The sequence below is a fragment of the Callorhinus ursinus genome, unplaced genomic scaffold (genome assembly GCF_003265705.2).
Source record: "Callorhinus ursinus isolate GAN/ISIS: 27379988/994484 unplaced genomic scaffold, GSC_fseal_2.0 scaffold25, whole genome shotgun sequence".
Lineage (NCBI taxonomy): Eukaryota > Metazoa > Chordata > Mammalia > Carnivora > Otariidae > Callorhinus > Callorhinus ursinus.
The window spans coordinates 9,961,159-9,975,715 of NW_027397087.1; the positions used below are offsets into that span (position 1 = coordinate 9,961,159).

Here is a 14,557-nt window from a genome sequence, read left to right on the forward strand (position 1 = left end):
CAACAGAGAGAAGGTACCACAATTTATCTAACCATTTTCTTACCTTACTGGTGAACTCTTACATTTTTTTCTAACTTGGGAATGAGCATCTGATGCATGTAGATTCTTTTTCCATTTGAATAATTTCTTTAGGTAAAGTTCTAGAGGTGCAAGTCTTGGTGAAAGAATATGAATTCCTTTTTGACTGTTGATAAAAATTGCCCAATTACTTTTTTTTTGTAACTAAAATCATTTTTCTTTTAAAAATATGCAGTAAAATATATGTAACATAAGATGTACCATTTTACCATCTTTTAGGTATACAGTTCAGTGGCATTAAAGTATATTGATTTTGTTGTGCAACCATCACCACCATCCATCATCAGAATATTCATCTTCCAAGACTGAAACTCTGTACCCATCCAACAATAACTTCCTGATTTACCCTTTTCCCCAGCCCATGGCAGCCACCATTCTACTGGTCTCTCTCTTTGAATTTCACTACTCTAGGAACCTCATATAAGGAGACTCCTACAGTATTTGTCCTTTAACTGGCTGGCTTCTTTAACATAATATCTTCAAGGTTCCTCCATGTTGTAGAGTGTGTTAGAATTTCTTTGCTTTTTTAAGGCTAATATTCCATTGTGTGTATATACAACATTTTGTTTATTCATCTGCCGATACTTCTGCTTCCACCTTTTGGCTATTGTGAATAATGCTACTATGAATGTGGGTATATTCTGTTCAAATCCCTGCTTTCAGCTTTCAATTCTTGTGGGTATATATCTAGAAATGGAATTGCTGGATCCCATGGTAATTATATGTTTAATTTTTTGAGGAACCACCATACTGTTTTCCATAGCGGCTGTACCATTTTACATTCCCACGAGCAGTGCATAAGGTACCCAATTACTTTTTAAAACAGATACTAATTTATAATGTTACCAGGCAAATGAGTACCAATTTCATAGCACTCTTATCATTTTTGGATATTGTACTTTTAAAAAGATGTACTAATTAATCTGGAAAAATGATATCGAGCTGTTTTATTTATTTATTTTTTTTGGTCAGCAGTGAAGTGACTCTCAGGTTTTTTTTTTTATAGGAGCTGGATATCTGATTTACACTTTGTATTCTCTGAAAGGGCTTGGTAGCCTTAGCTCTGTTTGTGATACTGCATCTTGTTGACAGTTGGGAAACAAATGAGTGGATGGTAGGATTAACATGAGATTAACAAAGTAAGATGTCTAACCAGTGTTCTTTTCCTATATGAAAAATCAGGACTTCAGGAGTTTATCAGAAAGAACTTTGGATCTACTCCAGTTTTATTTGTCAAAAGAAAATTGATTTTCCTTTCTAAAAAGTACAAAAATAGTTTCTAATTTTTCACCAACTTAGGTTTGCTAAATTATATAACTCCAAAAGCCACCATTCAGAAAGAAACCAGATCATGAGTAGTGGTCATATAAACAGTTATACAGTGTGATGGTTCTGCCTACATTTATATTTTTTTTAGGTTATAATAGAGTTATTCTCCTTTCTAAAAACAGTGAAAATATCTAAAACCACATGCGTATGTATGTTCTCGTTTTAGAGTCTTGGCCTTTTCCTTATCCTCCATTACTTCTGTCACAGTTAAGATTGATGGAGTTCATTTAGGGCAAGCTATTCATTTATCTGGTCCTATTTTCATACTGAAGTGGAACCCAAGAAACTACAGTAACAGGACACATAACATAGAAGTAATTGTCCAGGTAAGTTAGTAATTTTCAACTTGCTATATAAATGATTTGGCTGTAACTACACTAAACTCTGTTGTGGTTTTGTTTTTTTTTTTCAGTCCATTGATAGAGATGAAACTAAGTTAATTAAAAAATTTGAGGGGCACCTGGGTGGCTCAGTCGGTTTAGCATCTAACTCTTGATTTCGGCTCAGGTCATGATCTCAGGGTTGTGCAATTGAGCCCCGTGTCAGGTTCTGTGCTCCATGTGGAGTCTGCTTGTCCCTCTCCCTCTTTCTCTGCTCCTCCCCTCCCCCTTCCCTGGCTCTCTCTCTCTCTCTCAAATAAATAAATAAAGAAAATCTTAAAAAAAACACTTGAGGGGCGCCTGGGTGGCTCAGTTGTTAAGCGTCTGCCTTCAGCTCAGGTCATGATCCCAGGGTCCTGGGATCGAGCCCCGCATTGGGCTCCCTGCTCGGCAGAAAACCTGCTTCTCCCTCTCCTGCTCCCCCTGCTTGTGTTCCCTCTCTTGCTGTGTCTCTCTCTGTCAAATAAATAAATAAAATCTTAAAAAAAACCAAAAACTTGAATATACTGGATTTAGTATATTCAGGAAATGAGCACTCAGGAGTCATTCTATTAGACAAAAAACTAGACTTCTCAGTGTGTAACTACTGGCCACAGTCCCCGCTTTTTGAGCCCCAGGGAATCATTCTTTTATTGTCTTTCAACTTTGGCTAGAGTCTTCTAATAATGGGAGCAAATTCCCCAACATACCCAAAGATAATAGAATAAGTCAGAAAATACGTATTTATGTACCCATGCCTTTGCTTGCTTTCTCTAAGTACAGGAAAATTGTGACACTATTTTGAAAGCTCTAGGATAGAGAATTTTCAAGGCATCCCAGAGAATTTTTTTGTTTGTTTGGGGAGTCTGCATTGATAGCATATGTAGTAACAGTCTGCCTGCTATTCCAATTCAGCTTGGGGGCATTTAATTCACTAGCACCTGCCAGAGTAGCAAGTGATCATTCATTACCAAAATAGGACACTTTCATCAATATTGTGAAATTCTTTAGGAGATACTGTGCTCAGGAATTAGTTTCTGAAAAAAAAAATCTATCGATTGCCACAACTTGATGATTTGATGACAGTTATTAACTATTTCATCTTCTATTGTTAAGTCTTAGTTTGAAGATTACCAAGTAATCCTTCAGAAAACACATGTAATTATTTTCATTATCTTTTGTGTGTGTGGTGTGTGTGTGTCACAGAGAAGGATTTTGAGTAGGAAGGAACTGTTTACTGAGCTCCTTCTAAGGAAATGCTAGACACTTACAATTTTTTACCTAATCCATATAACCATCCTTTATGGTAGGTAGCTTTATCCCCAGTTCATAGATGAGGAAGCAAGAAAAGGCACTTTGCAATGCCACCCATCTTTGAAGTGTTCTGCTTTGGAGGCAGAAGAAACTCGGGGAAGATGTGAAAGGAATTATGACTGGGGATGAACTCTTAATGTCCCTTCTATTAGAAGTTGGATCACTGAAAGAAAACCTGAAGGTACAAGTGCACCTAGAATAAATTATTCCCTATCTTTACAGTTATGAGGAGGAAGTGGGAGCAATCATAGGAGACCTGCTCACTGTAGGAATGGGGAACTCCCAAATCCTTGGATTGCCTCAAAACCCCAGCTTCTATAATTTTATGAGAAAAAAAAAACACAGTTCATGTTCCTTGAAACATTTCTGGCTGCTTCATTAAATCCTAGTAAAAATGTGAAATCACATATACTTTTTACATGTTTAACATTTCTTACATTATTGAGGTATAATTTACATACAAAAAAACTATACATATTTAAAGAGTAGAATTCAGTGAATTTTGACATACATATATACCCTTGCCCATTACTACAATCAGTACAGTCTATCACCCTCAGAAGTTTTCTTGTGTTCTTTTGCAGCTGTCTTCCTTCCACCCTCATGTCCAGGAAACCACTGACCTGTTTTCTTCTATATATGTGTAACTTCAAAAGATTATTCTACTGAACATTCAGTAGGGAACTTGGTCCCTTCATTCGTCAATGGGAAAGTTCTATTCTTTTATTTTTATTTTTAAAGATTATTTATTTGAGGAGAGAGTGAGTCAGAGAGCACGAGCATGAGCAGGGGCAGAGGGAGAGGGAGAAGCAGACTCCCCGCTGAGCAGGGATCATGACCTGAGCTGAAGGCAGACGCTTAACCAACTGAGCCACCCAGGTGCCCCAAGTTCTATTCTTTTAAATACAGTATATTATAGATAAGTCTCAGAAAAATCTGTGAGAGACAACATCAATTTATTGTCTTATATTTTACCCGCTCACTATTTTTATTGAATGAGGAGCCTAGTAGCAGCTAGACCTTTAGATCAATTTTCAGTGTGCTTCCTGAATTAGTAGCATCAGCATCACCCGGGAACTTGTTAGAAATGTAAACTCTCAGGTCCCATACCAAACTTCTGCATCAGAAACTCTGGAGTTGGGACCCAGCAATCTTGTTTCAACAGTCCATCCAGGTGGTTCTGATGTGCACTAAAGTTTGAGAACCAGAACTTTAGATTATTGTGCCTACTTTGCCAATTGAAAGAGCAGACTCCAGAAATCTCTATATCTCTAAATCTCTATATCTCTTTATCTCTAAATCTCTATATCTCTGTATCTATAAATTAAAGAAAAACTCTGCTTTAAAACAAGAACATACAACTTAAAATAACATTTTGAGCAATAAAAGTCTGATAAAAACAAGTGTAAATTCTTTTTTGTTTTTTACTTTTATATGATGGGAAACTTTAAAATTATATGCAAGAGATAATACTATAATGAATTCCCATGTATCCATTAGCCGACTTCAACAGTTACCAACTCATGACCAGTTTTGTTTCATCTATACCCCTGCACCATGATGTCATTCCATCTGTAATATGACAGTATGTATCCCTAAAAGAACTATTTTTTAAAAATGTAACCATAATACCATCACACACCTGGAAAATCAATAGTAATTCCTTAATATCAAACTAGCTAGTATTCAGTTTTCCTAATTAGTCATATATATATATGACATGCATGGGGTTGGTTCAAATCAGAATCCAAACAAGGCTCAAATACTGCATGTAGCTGATTTGTCTCTTCAGTCTCTTTTAATCTACAGGTTCCCTCTCCTTTTTTTTTTTTTTTTCCTTGCAACTTATTTTTTGGATAACTTTGGAAACTGGATCTTTTATCCTGTAGAGTTTTCTATATTCTAGATTTATGATGTTTAAATTCATGTTGTATCCTTCAACATGTTCCTCCACCCCCTCTAGTTTCTATATCCTTCAGCATGTTCCTCCACCCCCTCTAGTTTCTATAACTGGTAGTTAAATTAGGGGTTTGATCAGATTTGAGGCTGTTTTTTGGCAGGAATACTTCATTTGGTGTTTTATGCTCTTATCAGAAGTCTGTGATATCTGGTTGTCTCTCTTTTAGTAATGTTAGGATTGATCATTGTATTCAGGTGTTGTCAACTTTATCCATTGGTGTGGTGGTAAGTATCTATCCACCAGCTTGGGACAGGTTTGAAGGGGGAACCCTGATTTGTAGTGTTTCCCTGATTAATACCAATTTCCATAGTATAAATATTTTTACCATAGCTGGTTTTAAGCTACCAACATATCAACTGGCCTGCAAAATTCCTGAATATTTAACAATTGGCTTTTGTGAGCCTGTCAAACCAGCTCCAGCACACTGCTCGCTTTTCCCTCCATTCATTATGAAGTACCCAATCAGCTTTTCACTGAAGGATTTCCAGCAGCTATTGATGGTCTTGGCCTAGGTCCATTGTTTCATTAGAGTGTACAATGGTGGTATTCAAATTTGCACTTCTTGTAAAAGGAGTATTAATTAGAATAGTCCCATAAAGAAAAAAATCCCCTTATCTATTTGGCACCCAGATAGATAAGTTCATACAGGAAAGGTGGGATAAATTCTTAATTCTTCCCCCACCTTCCCTTTTCTAAACCAATTTTCAGAATAATGAGTTGCTTCTCTAGCATCTGCCAAAGGCAACCAAATGAATCTTTTATTTTTAGTATCATTAGGAATTCAAAATTTAAAAAATACATATTTGGTATGTTTCAATCCATGGCATTTATATTTTTAATGCTCAAATTGTCCCACCTTTGGCTTGTGGGAGCCTCTCCAAGTTGGCCACTAAATCTTTCGATATAATCCCAGTAGTCTTTGTTAAGTGTTCTTGCTTTCTGGTATGAAGATATTTCAAGCTCTTCTTGTGTATTTCTTGTTCAAGAACTGGAATCAGCTATCTCTCTAAAGAGCACTGATCTTGTAATGAGAAATTTTATTTTGAGAGTACAGTCTGGGCAGTAGCCCAGCTAGCTCCTTGTTCTTGGGTTTGTTACTATTTTTAGGCTCTTCAGTGAGCAGAGAAAGGGAAAATACAAATTTTCTATACAAGAGAAAATATATTGTGAGTACATGCTGATATTCCCAGTTCAAATCTAGAATTACAGGGTTTAAAAGAAGTTATATTTAAAGTGCTTATTAGGAAGAAGCAAAAATAAATGAAAAAAATACAGCTATTCAGAGATAACGGACAAATGTTACTGGAAACTTAATCTTGGGACATTATACATATAAATGTGCATGAGAATCACCGCTGTGCTTATAACTAGGATTCTGCTGGAAGAAGTAAGAGTGTTCACCACCTGTTTTCTGTTCAAGAGGATATTCATCTCAGATTTGATCCCCTGGCATCATTTATTCTCCTTACTGACCATTGCATCGTGGTGAGTAAATTCAGCTTTAGATGAGATTAGGTCAAATCTAGTGGTGGGTCCAAAGTATTAATATAATCATGTGGTGAGAAAGACGAACCTTATAAAATTAAGTTAGTTATTTGTCTAGAAGACTACAATGCTTTAAAGTTGATTTGAATTAAAAGAAGCAGAGGCATTGACAAGTAATACCTGTTTTGGAACCTAGTTCTAAGCAATATCATAAAACCAGAATAACTAAGGGAATTGTAGAAACTGTGTAAAATTGGATTAAGGATCTTTTAAAAATAATATTTCTTTCTACATAAATAATACATGCTTAATGTGGAGAACTTGGAAAATTTAGAAATAAAGTAAAATCAGCCCCACATTATTCTTTTATCACACTACTTATTATAACCATTGTATGTCATTATGATACTCTTATTTTTTTCTCATATATATTGGTATATGAGTTTTTAATGTAAAATAGTAATTTTCATTCTCTTTTGCAGTCTGAACTTTTTTTTTCTACTGAGGAATTTGTTTTGACTTTTTTTTTTAAGATTTTATTTATTCATTTGTCAGAGAGCGAGCACACACAAACAGGGGCAGCGGCAGGCAGAGGGAGAGGGAGAAGCAGGCTCCTCGCTGAGCAGGGGGCCCAATGTGGGACTCGATCCCAGAACCCTGGGATCATGACCTGAGCTGAAGGCAGCTGCTTAACCGACTGAGCCACCCAGGCGTCCCTTGACTATTTTCTGGCTTCAGTTTATATTATTTTAAAAAATGATGTCTAGGGCGCCTGGGTGGCTCAGTTGGTTAAGTGACTGCCTTTGGCTCAGGTCATGATCTCGGAGTCCTGGGATTGAGTCCCACATCGGGCTCCCGGCTCACTGGGGAGCCTCTCTCTGACCCTATCCCCTCTCATGCTGTTTCTTTCTCTCTCTCTCTCAAATAAATAAATAAAATCTTAAAAAAAAAATAAAAAAAGTAAAATAAAAAGTGATGTCTATTGGCATAAATATACCTTAATTTATTTAACCATTTTTCTATTGTTAACTGGGTGTTGACATAAAACACACCAAAGAGGGCGCCTGGGTGGCTCAGATGGTTAAGCGTCTGCCTTCGGCTCAGGTCATGATCCCAGGGTCCTGGGATCGGGTCCCGCATCGGGCTCCCTGCTCCTTGGGAGCCTGCTTCTCCCTCTGCCTCTCTCTCTGTCTGTCTGTCTCTCATGAATAAATAAATCAAATCTTTAAAAAAAAATAAAAATAAACATTAAAAAAAAAAAAACACACCAAAGAGACACCTTACAATGTTAAGAAAATTTAAGCCTCCTTTAATTTCACCTTCCAGACATAGCTTTACTATATAACTTCACAGCCTTACAATGTAAATTTATTATTATTTTAATTTACTTGTATTACTTGTATGATTAAGCTTTTTAGGAATATGACTAATGGGCATTTGTATCTCAGTTTTATAAGTTCCTTTTGTGTCATTTGTTTTTCTTTTGGGGTTTTTTAATAGTCACCTAGATTAGGGTTTGGAAACTCTGATGTACTTATGAATCACCAGGGAACATTAGTAAGAGACAGATTCTGATTTAGTAGGGCTGAGATGGCGCCTGAGATTCTGCCTTCCCAACAGGCACAAGGCGATCCCAATGATGAGCTGGGGTCCGTACTTTGAGAAACCAGAACCTAGATTATGTCTCTTTGCTGTGAGTTAATCTCCAAGTGAATGCTGCCCTGATGGAGAAAGCAAACGAAAATGCGGTTTCAGTTCACTCAGCCTGCAGTGCACTGTGTACTGTTTTTCTTCACTCTTCTACAACTTGAAATAAAACCAATTATACTTCTAGTACAGTGAAGGTGGACTGTTTTAATTTGATCATTTTATATAACTATGAATTACTTTGTTTCAGTATTAGTCTCAGTATCCAAATTCTGAAAGAGTAATGCTGAGGCAATTTATTTTATTTATTTATTTATTTTAAAGATTTCATTTGTTTATCTGACAGAGACAGCGAGAGAGGGAACACAAGCAGGGGGAGTGGGAGACGGAGAGGGAGAAGCAGGCTTCCTGCTGAGCTGGGAGCCTGAAGCAGGGCTCCATCCCAGGACCCTGGGATCATGACCTGAGCCGAAGGCAGATGCTTAACGACTGAGCCACCCAGGCACCCCAATGCTGAGGCAATTTATAATTTTCTTTTTTGGTGGATCAGTTGCTTGATTCTCTTTGGTCATTTATTTTTCTTGCATAGTCATTTCTGGTAATGGTGTCTTTTCCATTTTTGTTATTGAGGCCATTTTAAAGACCTTAACTGTCGTTGTACGCATGTATCTGTTTTCACATTAACATTGATTTCTCTGCAGGCCCGGGTCCTTTTTGTGATAATTGTGCTGATCCAGCTCACCATTCTCATTACTTTTAGGCACCGAGGATATCCAGAGCATAAAGGTTAGTCATGGTTCCTTTTATTCTCAGAAGACTTCATTCTGAAGTGTCATATAATGTCCTATTGCCAAGTGATAAATATCAATATAAATTGTCTTTCCTGAGCTTTGTGAGGTGCATTCTTCAAACTAACTATACTTTGTCCACAGTACTTGAGCTTTTAAAAAATTCAGTTTTTTTGCTGCTCCATTGCAGTAATATGAAGCTCAACCTGAAAATGGGGGAAAAATCACAATATAGCTCAAAATGACCAAACGTCTCTGCCAGATATTAAGGATCCTCCACAGTTGGGTCTTACCTAATTAGCCGCATCTTCAACCATTTACCTGTATTTCAGCTTAGATAATTTTCCACTGTTCCCTACACACACCATACTCATTTCTGCTTCTGTGGGCTTTTGCCTAGGCTGTTATCTCTAAGTTATTTTTCTAAACTTATCTATATTTTAGCCTCCTTTAGGGCTCACCTCAAACCCTTTTTCCATATCATTTTCTCCACCCCTTCCAGGTCATAATGAGCTCTTGCGTCTCTGAATCCTGTAGTCCTTCCTGACAGTTAATGCTATACTTGGCCAGTCAGTCACCGTGCTTTATGTAAGCACCCCAAATGTATATATACATTTTCTCCTCAACCAGACTGTAAGTTCTTCAGTATAGGAGCTCTTGTTTTCTGCTTCTTTTCTGTTTCTCACAGCACCCAACACTGAGTGTGTGCGTGACAGACAATAAATACTTGTTGAATTAAATTTTCCTTACCCCTTCCTGGCTTGGATGAATCCCTGGGATCAGGGACTGATTGTAGGGGAGGGGAGTACTGCAGCAATGACTCAACAGTAAAATGGCTAAGTACAGAGGGAGTGTACACATCCTCCTGAATGTTTTCCTGCCTATATATATTTTCACAAATTCTATGAAGAAGTTCAAGAAGCATTATTGCACACATATATGTTCCTGCATATAATGTAAATAAATAAATGTTTAAGGGAGGGCCCCAGCCTCATTCTGTGGGGATACCAATATCTTTGTGTAGTTATTTAAAATTTACAACATATTTTTACCTGCATTATCTCACTTAATCCTTACAGCAATCCTGTGAAATAGGTATTATTGTCCCCGTTTTAAAGATTAGGACACTAAGGACTGGGGAGGTTGTGAAGGTTGTTCAAAGTCTCATCGCTAATAAGAGATAAAGGAGAGACTCGAAACCTATGTCTTCTGACCCCAGGTCAGTTCTTTTCTTTAAACAACACTTCTCAACTTCGACTGCACCTTAGACTCCCCTGGGAAACTTCTGAAATCTCCGTGTCTACACAGCACCCTAGACCAATCACATCAGAATCGCTAGGGGTAGGACCTAAGCATCAGTAGTTTATAAAGCTCCCCAGATGATTCCAATGGGCAGTCAAGGCTGAGGCGTTCAGCTGTGACTAAAGCAGTATTTCTCAGTCCTGGCTGCTTAGAATCACCTGGGTTGCAGCCTAAGCTTCCCCTCTCCCTCAGGCCAATTAAATCTGAATCTCTGGTGAGTGAGACCTGAGCATGAATATTTTCTCAGAGTTGCCCCAGGTTATTCTAATGTGGAGCCAAAATAGAAAATCACATTTAAAGTTTATGCTTAAAATTTAAAGCATAGCTGCTTCCAAGGCTAAAGGATTATTTATTTTTAATAAATAATAATTATTGGGGTGCCTGGGGGGCTCAGTTGGTTAAGCATTTGCCTTCGGCTCAGGTCATGATCCCAGGGTCCTGGGATTGAGCCCCGCATCGGGGTCCCTGCTCAGCGGGGAGTCTGCTTCTCCCTCTGCCCCTCCCCCCGCTCGTGCTCGCGCGCAACTCTCTCTATATCTCAAATAAATAAAATCTTTAAAAATAAATAATTATTATAGATGGATATATAGATGAATACTTTGAGAAATACCAGACTAGAACAATAAAGAATCTAAGAGAAGAATGAGTAGCAAGAATGCAGCGGAGTGGGAAAGGTCATGCATTATCAGGTTTTGTACAAAATCAACTGTCAGGCTGAACAGTGTTTTAAGTACAAAATGGATATGTTGGCCTATTAGGAGAGACATACTATTTAACTTACCTCAGGCTGTCTTTCACCTCTAGGGGCGCTCAGTGCGGACCGAGCTTCGTGTCATAGTCTTCTTCTGACTGGCTTATGACCAGCCACACACATGAGTGAAATGGTGGCTGAGGTTGAGGATCTGTGATGCTTTAGTCTGTGGCCACAGAATGGAGCTTCTCTGTGTGAAGCCCATATGCTTGGCATTTTTGGCACTATATATTAAGAGATGTTAATTTGAAGAGCTTTAAGGATCCCTTTCAATTGGAGTAAGAGGATGGCTGTGAGTTAAGAGCTATGTCACATTTGGGAAAGGAATATTGGACAGTCATACTTAAGATTAGACTGGAGAAATTTTGATATTTCTTTGATATATTTTGATATATGATTTGGAAATTTGTACATTTGGATACTAGATCCCATAGAAAACAGAGACTTTGAGTACAGCACTATATTTCAAACCTACATTTAATCATTTAAAAGTGTGTGTGTGTGCATGTGTGCACGTGCATGTCTCCCAACTACACCATTGCTTTGCACTTCCTACCCTCTGCAATTCTTTTTTTTTTTTTTTAAGATTTTTTAAATTTATTTGACAGACAGTGAGAGAAGGAACACAAGCAGGGGGAGTGGGAGAGGGAGAAGCAGGCCTCCCACCGAGCAGGGAGCCTGATGTGGGGCTCGATCCCAGGACCCTGGGATCATGGCCTGAGCTGAAGGCAGACACTTAACGACTGAGCCACCCAGGCGTCCCGCCCCCCCCACCCTTTGCAATTCTAAGTGGACTGGCTTGGCTTATCAGGCTTCCTGTCAACTTCTGAATTTAAAGTGGTATCATCTGTATAGTTACCATATAACGAAAGATAGCCCATGGAAATCTTCTAGAAAATGTTATAAAGAAATTGAACTTTGTCAGTCATAGAAAGACAAATATATGATTTCACTCATGTAGAATTTAAGAAACACAACAGATGAATATAGGGGAAGGACAGGAAAAATAAAGTAAGATGAAATCAGAGAGGGAGACAAACCATAAGAGACTCTTAACTCTAGGAAACAAACTGAGGGTTGCTGGAAGGGAGTTGGGTGGGAGGATGGGGTAACTGGGTGATGGGCATTAAGGAGGGCACTTGATGTAATGAGCACTGGGTGTTGTATTCAACTGATGGATCACTAAACTCTACCTCTGAAACTAATAAAAAAAAAAGAAATTGAACTTTGCATGTGCTCACTGGGTTTTTTCAAATTTATTCTGTTTAGGGTCTCCAGGATTTATAAATTTGACCTCATTTTCCCTCCACGTCCTGAGCAAACTAAACATCTTCTATTATTCTGTGTTGTTGCTAACCCTATATACAGCACTGGGTAAGTCAATTAGGAAACCTGAGTTGTGGAGAATTCTGCCAAAGGATATATGGAGAATTTTGACAATAGAGTCATTTAGACTCTTGAGAGCATAATGAACAGCACATGGCTTCTTCATAAATCATTTCCTGGAACATGGTTTTAGGAAATAAAGTTCTTTCCTAACATGTTTAAAGGACATTTAGTTGACACTGAGTTAACTTAAGCTGAGAAGACCATTAAAGAATTAGTATGTGTATACAGGGCAGCCTTCTTTGACTGCCTTAAAGTTTTATCCTTTATTTCATCACACTTTTTATTTCCTTCATTACTTTATCAGAATCTGTGATTATCTTCTGTGTTTATCATCTCTTCCTTCATTAGAATATCCATTGAGGTCTTGTCTGTCTTGTTCACCTCTATGCCCAGCACTAAGCACAATGCCTAGTATGTAGTTCAGTGAATATTTACTTATGGATGCCCCTTAAAAACTCAGCTCAAAAAAGGGAAACTGAGATGAGCAGTGAGTTCAGGCATATCCAGGTTCTTCTGTTGTATTATTATACCCAATACTTAGTCACTTAGCCACTTATGGAAGCAGGGAGCACTGTGGTTCTTTTTTTAAAACTTTTTACTAGTGTTCCTTAGTGACTAAAAGTTAGGAGTAGATTAGCCTACTTGTTGCTTAGTCTTTGTCTTATACTTTTATTCCACCTCCGGACTTTTCTTTGCTCATTAGTAACTCCAACCAGAGAACAGAGAGTAGTTAGATAAAAAAAAAAAAAAAAAAAAAATGTAACACTCTACAATTCTGTGTACCAGGCTATGGCAGATGGCCCTTTGGGGGTCAGTTTCCTTGTTAGAAGATAGGTTGAAGCTATTTTAGACACTTGCCTTACACTCGAAGGAAAAGCACACGATTTGGTTCCTGGCTGTAAAAGAAAACATTAAAAGGATAGAAGTTGCTCCATGTTTAAAAGTTGAAACTTGCAGGGAAAACACTTTTTTAGACTGTGCATCCACAGTCTAAGATTACCTATGACTTTTTAAAGCTGAACCCTCTTACCAGCAGATGATGGTATTTGCATTTTGAGAAAGTCTTGACTGTTCATTAATCACCCTTGACAATATAGTAGTTCCAGAAACCTGCACATTAGGAAGGGCAGTAAATAATAGGGAGGAGAGAAAAGTCATTCTGGCATTCTAAATGAAAAATTAAAGAAGTTAAATTTTGTACATGTTAACCTCGAGTGTATAGTTGATGTAAAAAGTAATGACTTGGGTCAGCAAGGAAAGGTCAGAATACATTCATTAATAAGAAAGAGAAGTGCATTTTAGAAAGATGAAAGTTTTCTTGCTTAAAGGAGTAAATATCAGTTATCTGGAAAATTAACTTCCATAGAATACCTCTTTGCTTTTTAAAGGAAATGTTAATGCATTATATTGGGATTATTATTGCAACAGAATCTTCTAAAGTTTCTGAACATACTCTGACCTGTTTCTTGAATCTGTTCAGGTATAGCATGTACTCAGATGATTTTATAATCAGACAAAAGTGGAGAGCAAAGGAGCAAATGGTTGGTTAGTTAGGATGTATGGTGCAACATAGAGATTAATAAAGAAGAAAAATTATGCCAATAAAATGCTTATTAGCAACTACTCTCATACTTTTTTATTCCTATAAATGCACCTTGTGATGTATATAATCAGAATCATAGTCATTTAATCTTCTGTGCCCATTGCCTCTTTCAGGACCATGGTTTGTTGGTGAGATCACTAAAGGCAAACTGGGTTGCTGCTTTTCCTTTGGGATGTTTGTTGATGGACATTTCCTACAAGGCAGCCTAACATTTGTAGTTGGAATTCTGCAGGTAAGAAGTCAGAAATGGAATGTAAGAATGCCTTGGCCTTTTGGACTACTGCATAACAGTTATGAATTAAATCCAGAGCCTCCAACTAAACACCACAGATCATATTTCCTAATTTACTGTCAGGGCAATCTTGAATATTTGGTGTTTTGTTTGTTTTTCAAGTGCTTCCTAAGCTCTTTCTTCCACTACTCTCTTGTAAACATCTAAAATACATTTTGGCAGGAAGGGTTTATAAAAAGTAAAAGAGATTTTTGTTTTTGTAGTTTGTTTTACTGTGCTTTTCCATCGATAAAAAATGAAATAAGGGACTTATAGTAGAA

The 14,557-nt window shown here is 37.5% G+C and overlaps 1 protein-coding gene across 4 annotated transcripts in view; it reads left to right on the top strand.

Annotated features, from left to right (window-relative positions):
* TMEM62 (transmembrane protein 62) overlaps nucleotides 1-14,557 on the top strand; it is a 34,585-nt gene that overhangs the window by 16,271 nt on the left and 3,757 nt on the right. For 2 of the 4 annotated variants that reach the window (XM_073876903.1, XM_025884361.2), the window contains exons 9-13: nucleotides 1,574-1,733; nucleotides 6,412-6,525; nucleotides 8,874-8,958; nucleotides 12,283-12,387; nucleotides 14,119-14,237. In XM_073876903.1, coding sequence (XP_073733004.1) covers nucleotides 1,574-1,733; nucleotides 6,412-6,525; nucleotides 8,874-8,958; nucleotides 12,283-12,387; nucleotides 14,119-14,237 — 583 coding nt within the window. The remainder of the gene's footprint in view (nucleotides 1-1,573; nucleotides 1,734-6,411; nucleotides 6,526-8,873; nucleotides 8,959-12,282; nucleotides 12,388-14,118; nucleotides 14,238-14,557) is intronic. The other 2 variants (XM_073876904.1, XM_073876905.1) reach the window with 1 other exon arrangement.